General features: G+C 45.6%; 7 protein-coding genes across 7 annotated transcripts; 2 read left to right on the forward strand and 5 right to left on the reverse strand.

Moving 5' to 3' along the window:
* Positions 1–971: 971 nt before the first annotated feature.
* N7533_001415 (toxin biosynthesis protein) lies at positions 972–1478 on the forward strand (the record flags this gene model as incomplete). The annotated part of the gene is made up of 1 exon (XM_057098065.1): positions 972–1478. One exon carries the CDS (start codon positions 972–974, stop codon positions 1476–1478), a length of 507 nt encoding a protein of 168 aa, XP_056963201.1.
* A 202-nt stretch (positions 1479–1680) lies between these two features.
* N7533_001416 (MFS-type transporter sphD) lies at positions 1681–3462 on the reverse strand (the record flags this gene model as incomplete). Its single annotated transcript, XM_057098066.1, has 2 exons — positions 1681–3132; positions 3205–3462. 2 exons carry the CDS (start codon positions 3460–3462, stop codon positions 1681–1683), a joined length of 1710 nt encoding a protein of 569 aa, XP_056963202.1.
* A 472-nt stretch (positions 3463–3934) lies between these two features.
* N7533_001417 (acetyltransferase sphE) lies at positions 3935–4264 on the reverse strand (the record flags this gene model as incomplete). Its single annotated transcript, XM_057098067.1, has 1 exon — positions 3935–4264. One exon carries the CDS (start codon positions 4262–4264, stop codon positions 3935–3937), a length of 330 nt encoding a protein of 109 aa, XP_056963203.1.
* A 306-nt stretch (positions 4265–4570) lies between these two features.
* N7533_001418 (terpene synthase family protein) lies at positions 4571–4979 on the reverse strand (the record flags this gene model as incomplete). Its single annotated transcript, XM_057098068.1, has 2 exons — positions 4571–4637; positions 4717–4979. The coding sequence occupies 2 exons, from the start codon at positions 4977–4979 to the stop codon at positions 4571–4573; spliced, it is 330 nt and encodes a 109-aa protein (XP_056963204.1).
* Positions 4980–5248: 269 nt separating this feature from the next.
* Positions 5249–5644, reverse strand: N7533_001419 (terpenoid synthase; the record flags this gene model as incomplete). Its single annotated transcript, XM_057098069.1, has 1 exon — positions 5249–5644. The coding sequence occupies one exon, from the start codon at positions 5642–5644 to the stop codon at positions 5249–5251; it is 396 nt and encodes a 131-aa protein (XP_056963205.1).
* Positions 5645–7906: 2262 nt separating this feature from the next.
* N7533_001420 (cytochrome P450) lies at positions 7907–9516 on the forward strand (the record flags this gene model as incomplete). The annotated part of the gene is made up of 5 exons (XM_057098070.1): positions 7907–7946; positions 8004–8857; positions 8923–9033; positions 9109–9275; positions 9342–9516. The coding sequence occupies 5 exons, from the start codon at positions 7907–7909 to the stop codon at positions 9514–9516; spliced, it is 1347 nt and encodes a 448-aa protein (XP_056963206.1).
* Positions 9517–10085: 569 nt separating this feature from the next.
* On the reverse strand, positions 10086–11769 carry N7533_001421 (sugar porter family MFS transporter; the record flags this gene model as incomplete). The annotated part of the gene is made up of 4 exons (XM_057098071.1): positions 10086–10421; positions 10479–10981; positions 11031–11606; positions 11664–11769. 4 exons carry the CDS (start codon positions 11767–11769, stop codon positions 10086–10088), a joined length of 1521 nt encoding a protein of 506 aa, XP_056963207.1.
* Positions 11770–13140: the final 1371 nt, after the last annotated feature.

Here is a 13140-nt window from a genome sequence, read left to right on the forward strand (position 1 = left end):
CGCCGCTTTTGCCTACTAAGTAGATCTGAGCATGTCTCTAAGCGTGCTGAGCGGATCAGTAATCATTATGTGACTACTCTAAGCAGCTCTCTGATCACTCTAATCTGCTCAGTAAGCCTGATCTAAGTGCTCTAATTTGCTTTTTAAGCATTACTTGCGTAAGAGCCAGCAGTCTGACTTAAGTACCCCAAGAAAACACAACACACTACTACCCCTCACAAAAGTCCCTCACCATTTTTAGAATACCTCAGATAGGACATCAAAAAAAAAAGGTATGTATCATGAACAGCCGTAAGCTTATGTAGCAATATTAGCTACTAGGAGCAAACACACATTTATCTTAACAGCCTATAGAATTCTAGCTGCAGTCCGTAAGCTCCTAGGAATAATTCATTAAGCTTTCTTAGTATACTGCTTCCTACAGAGGCTAAAGGCCAGAGAGCTAGAGGGCTAGCTTTCTACAATTTCTAATTAGATCTAAATATGTTCGAACTATTTAATATTAATAGAGAAGTAATTTTTAATTCGGTAATAGTCTCCTTTTAGCTAAATACTACTAATTAAGATGATCTTGTGGGAAAATTAATCCTATAACTCTGCCAATCAGAGATAGATTAAGATTTTTTACAGTAGTCAATAAGTGTTACACGCTTTGCTAACTGGTCACGGTGAGTGGTTAGATAGGTCGGTAAACAACTTACCAGTTGTTCTCTACGTCGTTGGTCGTCTGTGATATCTATCACTCGTACTCCTCAAGTATCGACTCGCAATCGTACCGTTGCTGTGCTAAGCCTTACACGGACTCGGATCCTATTGAGTAACTTCGAAGGAGGCGCCAGGTAGTGCACCAAGTAGGTCAGTCCGAAGAGCTCCCCTACTTGTAGTATGTTTGTCACAAGAGATGAAACTGAAGAGCAATCCAAAGGTATACTGTAGTAACTTAGATTGATTGATCGCGAAGAGCTAAATACATGTGCGTAGGGAATGTCCTATATATCCTAGTCCTCCTCTTTGCATTTTCGGAATTCATGGAGAAGGGCGCGACGCGACTTATTCCTGGAAGCAATAAGTGGCCGTTTGACCAGCATGGCAACATGGGGCAGACAATTCCGGCGGAGATGAAGACGGGCGATTGTTTGCTTATTGGTGGGAAGGTGATTCATGCCATGGGCGAGAACAAGACCGAGATGGAGCGGAAGTGTATCCAGCTTACTGTTATTCCGAGTTTCTTGACGCCATCAGAGGCACATCCGTTCATTATTACGCTGGAAACTGCAAAAGCTTTGTCGAAGAGAGCGCAGAGATTTGTTGGGTTTCGGTCGCAGTACCCGCGTGGCTCGCCGGGGTTGTGCACTAAGGATTATCTTGAGCTTGCATTGTATCTGGGGCTAGATCATCTTCAGGGGGCTATGGAGCAGTTGCAGGATGTTATCAATCAGCCTAAGCAGTGGGATACTATTGACTATGAGAATGTTTAGCAATTGGAGATTATATTTACATGTCTTTTTCTCCATGATGTTTGAATTACGTGCTTGTTAGAAAGTAAACCACAATCTATGGCAATTATAGAACAAATAAAACAAAATTGAAATTATTTACTGTATCTTCAACTCAATAGAGCTGCGGACTCCAAGCTGCTTCAAGCCGGGTAGCCTGTGATGTCCATTTTATTGGATTCAACTATTCCTCGAACCGTTGGTCTCCAAGATTTTTCCGATTCAAGTCAATCTCGGCAATAAAGAATGAGCTCACTAGACCAAGACCAGCCAGGCCCGCCATTGTATAAAAGATGGTCTGGAAGCATTTGAGATAAACTTTCAAGACCGGATCAAGGGTTGCAGTTGAAATATCAAGTAGCCTCAGCTTGTCAATGAAACTGACAGCATTGGCAGCGTCCTTAAGGGGTGACAGGGATCCGGTAAGCTCTATCGAAGAGGAGGAGATCGATGTCGAAAAGGTCGTATTGAAAATGGTTGAAGCAATGGTGAGCCCCACTAGACCTCCAAACATGCGAATAGTTAGCAGTAAGGCGATCGCGAGCCCAGTGTCATTGATATCCTTGACACTCGCCTGTATCGGAAGGATACTTAGACGGAGTAAGGCAACACCTGTTCCCCACAAGATCGGAAGTCCATAACGCATTGATTCTGATGATCCTACTTTGAATAAAGCAAGTAGACCAGTACCTAGTGTAAGGATGACCCAGGAGAACCGGAGGAGCCACGTATATCCTCCAAAAAGCGGGACCATCATCATTGAAATAGCTGCAAATACCACACTAGTAACAACAGTCGGTAATAAGGATACAGCAGACATGATTGGAGTTTGGAGTTGCACAGCTTGATATATCAAAGGTAGATATTGTAAAAGCGATACTAGAATTGCGCCATGGAAGAACACTCCCAGCAATGTCATATTCGCAGTCGCAGAATAAAAGAGTCGATGAGGAATGATTGGTGATACTGGGTATGCTTCGTATAACCCGAAGCCAAAAAGCACCACAACTCCCAGAAGCATCGGGAGAAGAGTCTGCCAGGAAGCCCACGGGAATAGAGAGCCCGCCCAACTAAGAGGTATCACGAAGATAGTGATACCGATGATCATTAGTATCATACCAATCCAATCAAGGCGGACCACAGTATGGCCAAGAGAGTCGTCGAGCTTGACCGGCCGTAACTTAAGGAAGAAAAACAGTAATATTGTAGCAAGCCCCAGAATAGGCAAATTTATCCATCCGATCCACTGCCAGCCAGTGTAGGAAGCAAACAGAGCTCCAACAGTTGGTCCTAGGATATTTCCGATAGCTGCGGGAATGGCCATTAAGCCAAGGTATGTGGCACGCTCCTGCAGGGTTGTCATATCGGCCAGAATAACTTCGGTGAGAACGTCGATTCCTCCGCCGCCAAGTCCCTGCAATACTCGGCCAACAATGATCGTGTCCATGTTTTTGGCAGTGGAGAAAACAATAGATCCAATAAAGAAGAATCCCATGGATACAAAAAGAGGCGGTTTCCTTCCAAATGCGTCAGAGATACTTGCCCAGACTGGTTGCAAGGAGAGGCCACATAGTGTATAGGCCAGATTCGCCCAGAAAGACTGTAAACTTGAGCCACCTAAATCCTCGGCAATGGTCTTTTATATGGGTTAGACTTTGCATGGTCAAAGAAATATGTTTACAGCAAAAGAGGCATCTTGGTGGCTTACAGGCAGTGCTATACCCAGACATGTTGCGTCCATCTGGAAGACAAAAAGACTGGCGGCGAGGCCAATGAATGCCAAGTGGAAAGACAAGGGTTTCTTTGGTGACTGCGCTTCTTCGTTCTCACAATTGGCTTCTATGGGCTCCTCCATGTCCTTCTCTGCAGTCCCTGTCTTCTCTGATCTGGGTTCTGCGTGTTGTTGAAATGAAATCTCGGGGACGGATATCTCAGGCCCCTCAGAGCTGCTCTGAAAGAAACCCATTTCGAACACAAAATTTCACCATTCACGTCAAAGGTAGGGCTGAAGTTGGAAAAAATAGATAAGATATGCAAAAACTCAATTGGTACCTGGTAGCGCCCTGAAAAGCACGGATGATGCGTGCTTGGAGTGAACCTCCTTTCCTGACCTTTGGAAGGATTCTGGGAAATTGTTCTGACTCAGCATGATTCATCACGTGGAGTATGAACAGGGGTGTTTGAAAGAAGGAGAAGGGGCGCATGTACGGAGTAGGAGTTTCAAAAATTTCCATCTTGGTGGGCCTTTCTCAAAGGGTGGTCTCCGCCCAGGACGGGACGCGGGGCGGGACGGGTTCCGGTCAGCGAAGCTTCTCGGAATGAAGATCGGCCCGGCCCACCCGATTGGCTCGTGTTGAACTACCTCCCTCCACACACACACCAAACAACGCAAATTCTTCCTCATCAAGGAAAACAATACAGGCTGTATGAAGATGGTTTCAATTCATATATCGATAGTCAACCAAAGAATTGCGCACTTCGAAGGCGGTGAAACCCAAGGGTTCTTCGAGGACCTGGTGAACAAGGAGGAAAGTCAAGGTTGTAAAGACGGCGTTGGTTACCAATGCGGAACCAGCGGATGGAATATGGCCAAGATCTGCCAGAAGCGATCTGCAACAGTATGTATTTCGCATGTTGATTGTCTGGTTGGGTGATGGTTTAGCTGCCCGAAGAACGACTCGTGCCCACCAAGCGAACAGGACATCACCCTCGCTGATGAAACGGGGGATATTGCTCTCACCGGTATATCTGACTGCTAGATCTTCCATTGCCTCCGCATGCATCCGTTTTATGTAATTTGCTGGTAAGAAAATGATCCTTTCTTCTTCACGATACTGCCAAAATAGCTCGACCCCGGAAACATAGCGCACGGCAAACAAGAAAGTATAGCCTTATTTTAAAAGCTATATTGCGAAGTTCCAGTGTTCGTACTATAGTATAAGAATTCACTCAAATATTTTAGTATGACGTACTAACATAAACTAGAAACAATTCATTTACATAGATACGACCTCGGGAAGAAAGACATAAATTCAAGACCTGCTAGGTACAAGAGATAGAGAGCTGTATGAAAATTAAAGCTGAACTGTGATAGCTCCGGCATTACCAGCAACATCTCCGTAATACCGCTTAGTGGAATAGCTATTTTGTTGAAGTCAGTATTCGCTTCATTAATGTGGGATCTGGTTTATAAAGTCAATAAATTGAACAACAAACTTACTGCCAGCTAGCCAACCCAGCACGGCACTCTTTCCATGCTGAAACGAGACGCTTAGTCTCACTAACATGTGCCGCAGGGACTAGATCTAGTAGGTTGCTTTCCAAGGCCTGAAATTCCAAATAGCACTCTTCTATTAGTTTCACGACTTTGTCGATTGCTTGTTGAGCGGAACAGCCGTGTTGCTGTACATAGATGCAAACCAGATTGTCTACATGTCCTGCATTCTTTAGACGTAATGAGAATACCTTCTTGGAGAGGAACATCATAAGAGTGACTCACCAGCTCTTTCTTGAGTGAGTACATATCATTGTCTCTAAAAGAACATTCGAGTAAGTATTTTGCGATTTTTTCCGATATGAAAGAAAATGCAGTGGGTTAATTACACGGCGCCAATGGTGCTGACAAGTCTGATCATTCGACGGCTGATATTGTGCTCCAAAATCCAGCGTGGGAGTTCAATGTTGTACGCATAGCTTTGCTATTAATTAATGGCTTTATCCCTCAGGTTATCTATAACACAAAATCGTGAATCTTACACGTATAGAACCAAAGAAGGGCATATTGCGCAAGTGTGCATTCGAAGATCAAGGTAGCGATCAACTTCGAGAATTTCGCCGGTATCATTGTGGGTGTCTAAGTTAATAGCCGAGTCGATATAGTGGGTTATATAGTGGCAAATCCAGTCCTGGAGATTTGCTGAATAGCAGAAGAAGTCAGACTCCATTTTGAGCATCATAACAGAAAACGCCAGCGAATTACCATTTTTCATCTTTTGTCGAATCTCATAACCTATCTCATAGAACGAGCATGCAGTTTTGTAAACTGGAGCGATGCTAGATAAGTCTCGATATATATCATCTTCGGCAAGCATAGATTGTTTAACGCAGTTAACGGCTTCGGTGCAATATGTCTCACGAGCCGCAGCCATGTCTTTGAACTCGTCATAATCCAGAGCTAGATTCGGTGAGCATGTATTTCTAACGAGCGACCATTCAAGACATAAGTCCATACCATCATCAAAAAGAAAGACCTATCGGTTTTCAACAGAGATTTAATTCTATTTTTATGCATCAAATTCAGCTTGGGTGCACTCACGAAGGCAGTCCACTTGGCTATTGTAACGATGCTTCTGAGATCTGCGTCGGGCAATGTTCCCAGCGCAAGAAAGGATACGTTAGCTCTTTTATTGTCTTTAAGCAATTTTTGGCTTGTAATCCATCTATCTCAAAATGAATATTATTAGGCCTTTTTGCACCACGTAAGATGAAATTTCCAAGCAGTGCTCACTCCTCTCGCCATTCGTCAAGGGCAGCCTCAACTTTATCAGCAGTGAAGAGGCTCGGCCGATATTCCCACCCTGGGCAGAGATCGAGAAGGTTAGGGATGGTAATCTCCTGACCTCGGCATTCTTGGAGTAACCGGGCACTAGGAGTTTGAAAAGGGGTCTTTGTCATGGTGACTGAGCGGCGAAAAATATAGATATTTGAAGAATGACTATATGATGAGCGCAAGCTCTCTGTTAGAGAACTGGGGTCTCTTAGACAAGATAATAGTTGGTTAAGTAGATTTTCGAACTTGCAATGGTGGTTACACAGATATAGCCGTGATGAATGCGAAGATCAAACCTTACATAAATCAACGCCACCCGAGATGTTCAAGCTCCACTTATCCCGAGGTCTGTGAAATTGCTTTTACCTCAGCAAATTTCCCCCAAAGTCTTTTTATGCAAGGAGAGAGGTTAAGGAGAAGTAGGAACGCTGTTTGTTCTATCATACATACATCTTCGTCTAACAATGAGTCATTATATATGTAGTATATTACTATTCCTACTACTTACAAAAAGTAAACTAAGATATTTTAGAAGGTAGAGGTAGTCTATATAGTCTTAGGAGAGAGTTTTTATATAGATTTTTATAATGATAGTATAAAAAGGTTGTGAATAGTGTTGAAAATTGATTATTTGTATCTAAAGAGGGGGAAAAAAAATTCACAAACAAAAAGGTGTACTGACCGACGAAAAGTCGGTCAGTGCATTTGCCCAGGTGGCACGAATACCTTCTACGGGCATTGATAGAACTTTCTAATTCTTCCATGGCATGCAGTCACCACCCAGCTGCGGGGCCACAACTTACTGCTGTGTCACCAAGAGCCAAGCAAGTCGCGGGTGAAAGAGATCACCAAGGTGCATGATACGGTCATTGATACGGTCAGCAATCAAGGAAAAAGAGAAGCATTGATCACATGTCGAGTGAACAGGAAGACTATCTAGCCGATGAGTCCACCTGACAGACATTAGTCTACACACAAGTAATTCATTCCCTCTTTGTCCCCGAAGAAAAACATCGTGTAGGTAGTAAGACGGGGGAGGATGCTCGAAGCTGCACGCTGATAACGCACGGGTTGAATAGCGTCTGGACTCGTGTGAAAACCACCACCAAATAATAGAATACAAAGCGTTTCTTTCCAGAACAGGACGAAACTAGGGAAGTGTCTTTTTAAATATACTCAAAATCTCCGAATCGAACATATTTGCCGGCGTTCCTAATGAAGCTTAGCCTACTATTATAGAACTGACCAATCAAAGCAATTTTCCACTGAAGATCGCTCTCCCCCATTACAATAGATACACATTTTCAGCATTCGGCAGCTGCAGCAAGGGGTGTTTTCGGCGCGGATTTTCAATTAGGCGAGTAGAGATTGCTGATCTATGCTCAATCAAGCCCCCGGAATTCTTGGCTCTCTTCGGTGTTGAATTTTTTACCCCTAGCAGGAAGATCTCAAAGTTCAAAGGAATATGTTCCTCCTTTGTTGAATGTTGCCATCTCTCCCTCACTGACCCAGACTCATCCATATTCCTTTTCATGCAAAAGGAAAAATCAAGCATTTCTCAACTGTGTAAGACACACCACTGGCACTTCTCAAATCTAAGATTTCTCAGGACCCGACACTCTGCTCATTCTACCCCTTGAGACAGGAGAGATACATGTCACACCTAACGAAGATCCTCACAGATGGCACCACACCATCTCCTTTTCAGGCCATCAGTACATTTTTAATATGCATTATCGTGAATATACTCTGGAGAGTGATTTACAATCTCTACTTCCATCCGTTGAGCAAATTCCCTGGGCCCAAGATAGCTGCCATCACGCCTCTTTATGAATATTACTTCGACTTATTCAAACATGGAATGTATATCTGGGAAATTGAGAAGATGCACGCCAAATACGGTTAGATCATGCTTATTCTATGTAATCAAGGCTATCGTCATTAACCAACGGAAATAGGCCCAGTCGTACGATTTAATCCACGTGAACTCCATATCAAGGACCCACTCTTCTACGATGAGATCTATTCGCCAAGCGCCAAGAAAAGAGAGAAAGACGCTCAGTTTGTAGCAGGTTTTGCCGCACCAGGTTCGATGATTGCTACGGTCGGCCATGAACAGCACCGGATGCGCCGTGGAAAAGTCAACAATTTCTTCTCCAAGCGATCTGTGATGGCTTTGGAGCCTATGATAAGGAAGAAAATCGGAATTTTGATCACCAGGCTCGAGACTGAAAAGATCCAGGGTACTGAATTTCGTCTGAACGCTGTATTCGCTGGGCTGACAGCTGACATTATCACCAAATACTCCTTCGGTCGCGGTACCAACTACTTGACAAGCACTGCGAATAGCAATGACCTCCAAGGAGCGGTCGATGGAGCATCAATGCTATTCCACACCTTGCGTATTTTTCCTTTTCTCCACACTGTTATAAATATTATTCCTTCGTGGTTGATGCAAAAACTAGAGCCCCAAGCTGCCGGTTTTCTCGCTGTCCGAGAATCCATCCGTCAGCAATGTATGGAACTCTTGAAAGACCCAGCTAGTGACACAACCTCTACACCAAGCATTTTTGACGCACTTGTCGATCCCGAGATTCCCACGGAGGAAAGGACAGCTGGAAGACTTTCAGATGAAGGATGGATCATCCTAGCCGCCGGGATTGAGACTACCGGAAAGGCTTTATCAACGGGGATGTTCCATCTTCTTAACAATAAATCACTACTCCTGAGACTGCGCAAAGAGCTTTCAGAAATTATGCCTACTCCGACAAGCCAAGCTACTTGGACACAGATTGAGCGGCTGCCATTAATGGTAGGTCCCTTTCTATAGTACTGGGTAATTTCTCGGAGACTATATAGACCGACTGATCAATCTAGAACGGTGTAATCAATGAGTCCTTGCGGCTTTCATATAGTGTCACAATGCGAACTCCTCGGATCTCCCCTACAGAACACTTGGCTTATAATGGCCTTCTCATTCCCCCTGGGGTAAGATTCAGAGTCTCTATCTCCGCTCTCAGGAGCGCTCCGACCCGAACAGATACTTAACATAATATATCATAGACTCCAGTTAGCCAATCGATATACTTTGTCCTTTCCGATCCGACTTTATTTCCTGATCCTGACTCATTTCAACCAGATCGGTGGATGGAGTCCGATGCCGAGGGAAAGGGTCTGCATCGGTTCCTTGTGGCTTTTGGCAAGGGAAGCCGGCAATGCCTGGGTATGAAGTAAGTGCAAATGTTTCAGCTTGTTATACTGCGTGGTATCTGATCTGACTTGCATGTATCGTGTAGTCTAGCACTTTGTGAGCTTTACATGACCATGGCGCATATAGTCCGCCGGTTTGATATCGAGCTACACGATACATCGTCAGAAACTATTAAGGTTTACCGGGATCTGGGACTCGGATATCCGAAAGAAGGAGCTTTGAGAGTCATGGCTAAGGTCGTGGGATCTGTTGAGTCCTAAGCCCCTGCTATATGCAAAGGCGACAAAATACGCCTTTTGATGAATTACAGATGATAAATGAGAATCCCACTTTTGTGCAGCTTGCCGTCATTACCGGTACCATTTTAAGGATCTTGGGCGTTTATGTTGTGGAGGGTAGGGAGATCACTGCATTCCATACGCTCACTTCATGCCTTGCCCAAGTTACTTGCATATCGAGTTCCTCTCTTGCGAGGGGCTGCGGAAAAGTCGTTTCAAGAGCCTCCTGCTGAGAAGGATTATAGGCTGAAGTATATGCTGGCTTCCATCTGAGATTAGCGTGACTTTTGAGTTGTCGGGGTGGTTGGTGTGCAGTGTGTGTCTACGGGCGGGCGGATGTTGGATGCTTCCAAGGTTATAGCCCTGGAGGATTGCATAGCATAGAAAAAACGCTAATAATACTTCAAAGGCCGTGATCCACCTGGGCAGATCCTTGAAATAAATGCACTTATCAACATCCATCAAGCGTGGCGTGGAGGGTATAATTATTCACATCAACCGCGACCGATGCACGACAAAAACGCTAAATACACGTAAATCTTAAAGATCAGTTACTCCGACAAATCATGCGACTTCTTATGCTGAACGTCGATGCCCTCAACACTACTAGAAACAGGCACGCCCTCATGGCGAACAGTTTCCACATCGAACGCAGCCTTGCTGTGGAAGATCGTCTCCATTTCCTCCAGACTGCGGCCCTTGGTCTCTTTCACGAAGAACCAGACCAGTATGGCCATGATGATGTCCAAGGCCGCGTAGAAGAGGAAGGTATAGCTGCCCCATGAGGCTTGCATGTACGGCGTGACGAGGGAGAAGAGGAAGTTGAAGAGCCACTGCGTGGAGACGGAGACCGAGGAGCCGATTTCTCGAATGCGAGTTGGAAAGATCTGAGAAAGTTAGATAAGAAACCAGGGCATTGCGTCGAGAATACAGAATGAACTCACCTCAGTAGTATAAGGCCACGGCACCGGCCCCCAACTAAACTGATAAATTGAATTGGTTAAGAAAATCATCGCAACCGTCGCGATCCCAGAGGATGTCACCTCCGACTGCGGCTTGGGGGTGGTATTATTGACGACAGCAACAATAATAAAGCAAATGGACATCAGGATAGCGGAAATCCAGAGCGTCGGTTTACGCCCCCACTTCTCGGAGAAGAAGAGGATATAAATCCCGACCATGATGAATTTTTCCGCACCGAACAGACCAGTAATGAGCAGAGAGCGACTACTATCGTTACCGACGAGCAATTTGAAGAATTGCGGGCCGAAGTAAGCCAGCGCCGTCATACCAGTGCATTGCTGGCCGCAGAAGAGGAAGACTCCGAGTAAGAGTCTGTAGCGGTTAGCCGGCTCGAGGAGTTCGCGTTTTGTCAGGCCTTCGCTGGCGCGAATTTCCTCATTGATTCCGGCGCGGATTTCGGCGAATTCGGCTCTGACTTCGGGGCCTGGTGTTGTTAGAATTTTGCTCGGCATGATGAGGGACTTAGTACTCACCATCATCCGCACGCATCCACGTTAAGCTCGCCCAAGCCTCGTCGAAGCGGTCCTTTTTCGCCAACCAGCGCACACTCTCCGGTTGAGTGAAAAGGCCCAGGGCAAGGACAGTGGCTGGGACAAGCTGCAGACCGACGGGGATCTGCCATTGCTTTGATTGACCCGGCAGTGTTCGCTGGACAGCGTAATCAATCCAGTAGCTGATCATGACTCCGAGCGCAAAAAGCCACTGTACGCCCGATCCCAGCATACCACGAATCTCTTTGGGGGCCATCTCAGCGTTGTACGTTGGAACGACGGCGGTTCCGGCGCCCAGTCCGAAACCCGAGATGACACGACCGATATAGAAGCAGACTAAGGAGTGGGAGGGGACGACTTGGAGAATGACACCGCAACAAAAGACAGACATGGCGATCTGAACAGTCTTCTTGCGACCGAGTCGGTCGGAAACGGGGAAGATGGCTAGGGCAGCGATGAAGGCGCCGACATTTTGGAGGGAGACCATGACGGCGTTCACAGTGGTCTTGTCGGTATAGCGGAAGTCATTGCGGTAGGAGTCGAATTCGAGAATACCGCCTAGGGAGGTTAGCAAGATCATTCAAGTTCAAGTTGCCAGGTACCAAGTAAACTTACCAACAATGCCGGTGTCGTAGCCAAAGAGGAAACCAGCAGTGCAAACGAAGAAGCCAAAGAAGTATGCGCGGAAGGCGCCCAGGCGCGTTCCCTTGAGGCGGCCCATCGTAGTAGTATAGTATTGTAGTATAGTGGTATACTACAGTACTTGAATTTATTTTTTGTTTTTTTTTGAGCAAGACAGAACCCAGGACAAGGCGCAAGATATAACTTTAAAGAAGTTCCTGGCACTCGGACCACACCTCGTGGCAGGTCACCTTTGCACATCAGCACGCAAGCGTCACCAACGGATACGCCATAGCACGCCATGAGCTAGACGCATCGAGACTCGGAGTACTTCCTTCCACGCGTATGCTTATTTCAAGTACATTCATACTTATTACTATACTTATATACTGTTTATTTATTCTCAATTAATTTTTATTTAACACTGAAACTAAAGAATACACAATGTTATGTTATACCCTGCTGACCAAAGATGATCTCCTTCCCCGCAACAGTGCCAAGCTCCCCCCGGATTTGATCAACTTTGGTTCTGCTGCTGCTTTGGGACGCCACATCGGCTATCGGCTGGTCGCTACGATCGGCTCCTTCCAGCCTTAGAAATCAAACACCAAGCAATCAATACATATGTACTGTGAAATCCTCCGCGGAGTTTTGATACACATCATCCCATTACTTTACACTGTGGCGTGAGCTTACTATTTCATGACATAACTACGGTCGGGTCACCGAAATGCACCCATGTGCGTCGTAGGGGGCCTTGCGTCGAATCAGGATCGGAGTTGAATAACTCGGCCCCGGTGCAAGGGGGCGGCAAATTAATTAAGAGAGATCGGGATCTGGGATGTGGATGCCGCACTGCGAATATCGGTCTAGTCTGTTGATAGCTGTAGCGGTAGCTGTAGATGTACAGGAGGGCTCAGGGGTGGCCTCGTATCTCAAAGCGATGAAATCATTCATGTAAATTGGAAGATTTACACTCCACTGTAAGGATTCCTGCTGGTGACGATTTTGTTCCACGACTTCTCCAGCCTTCCCCGCAATTAGCAACATCACGATCAGGATCACCATTTCGGCTTAGACATGGCGGGAACTCCTTACTAAACATAACTCAAAAGATGACGTGGAAGCGATAATGAAATCTATTCGAAGCAATCGAGTAGAGACCTTTCTGACACAGAGTTTATCTACTTCTGTGCGGAGTATTTCGGACCTAGCAGAAGCGGTTAGCCTGCAAGGGGCGCCGACCGCCACAACTATCTTGCCAGTTGGAGAGAAAGCTCCCATTAGTTGGTTTCATTGAATCTTCCTCTTGGCACTTAGACTAATGAGCTAGGATCCTATTCCTGAGTAATTTGGAGCTTACCAGAGCATATCTGTCGATTGCCAGCGTACACATTGATTGGTACCTAACTGTTCTTCAATGACTACTATTTAATCCCTTTTCAATCGGCACCAGTACTCATTTCTCTGA

The sequence above is a fragment of the Penicillium manginii genome (assembly GCF_028828005.1).
Source record: "Penicillium manginii strain IBT 31320 chromosome Unknown utg000002l:1.0-5564898.0:1.0-5567710.0, whole genome shotgun sequence".
NCBI classification, from domain to species: domain Eukaryota; kingdom Fungi; phylum Ascomycota; class Eurotiomycetes; order Eurotiales; family Aspergillaceae; genus Penicillium; species Penicillium manginii.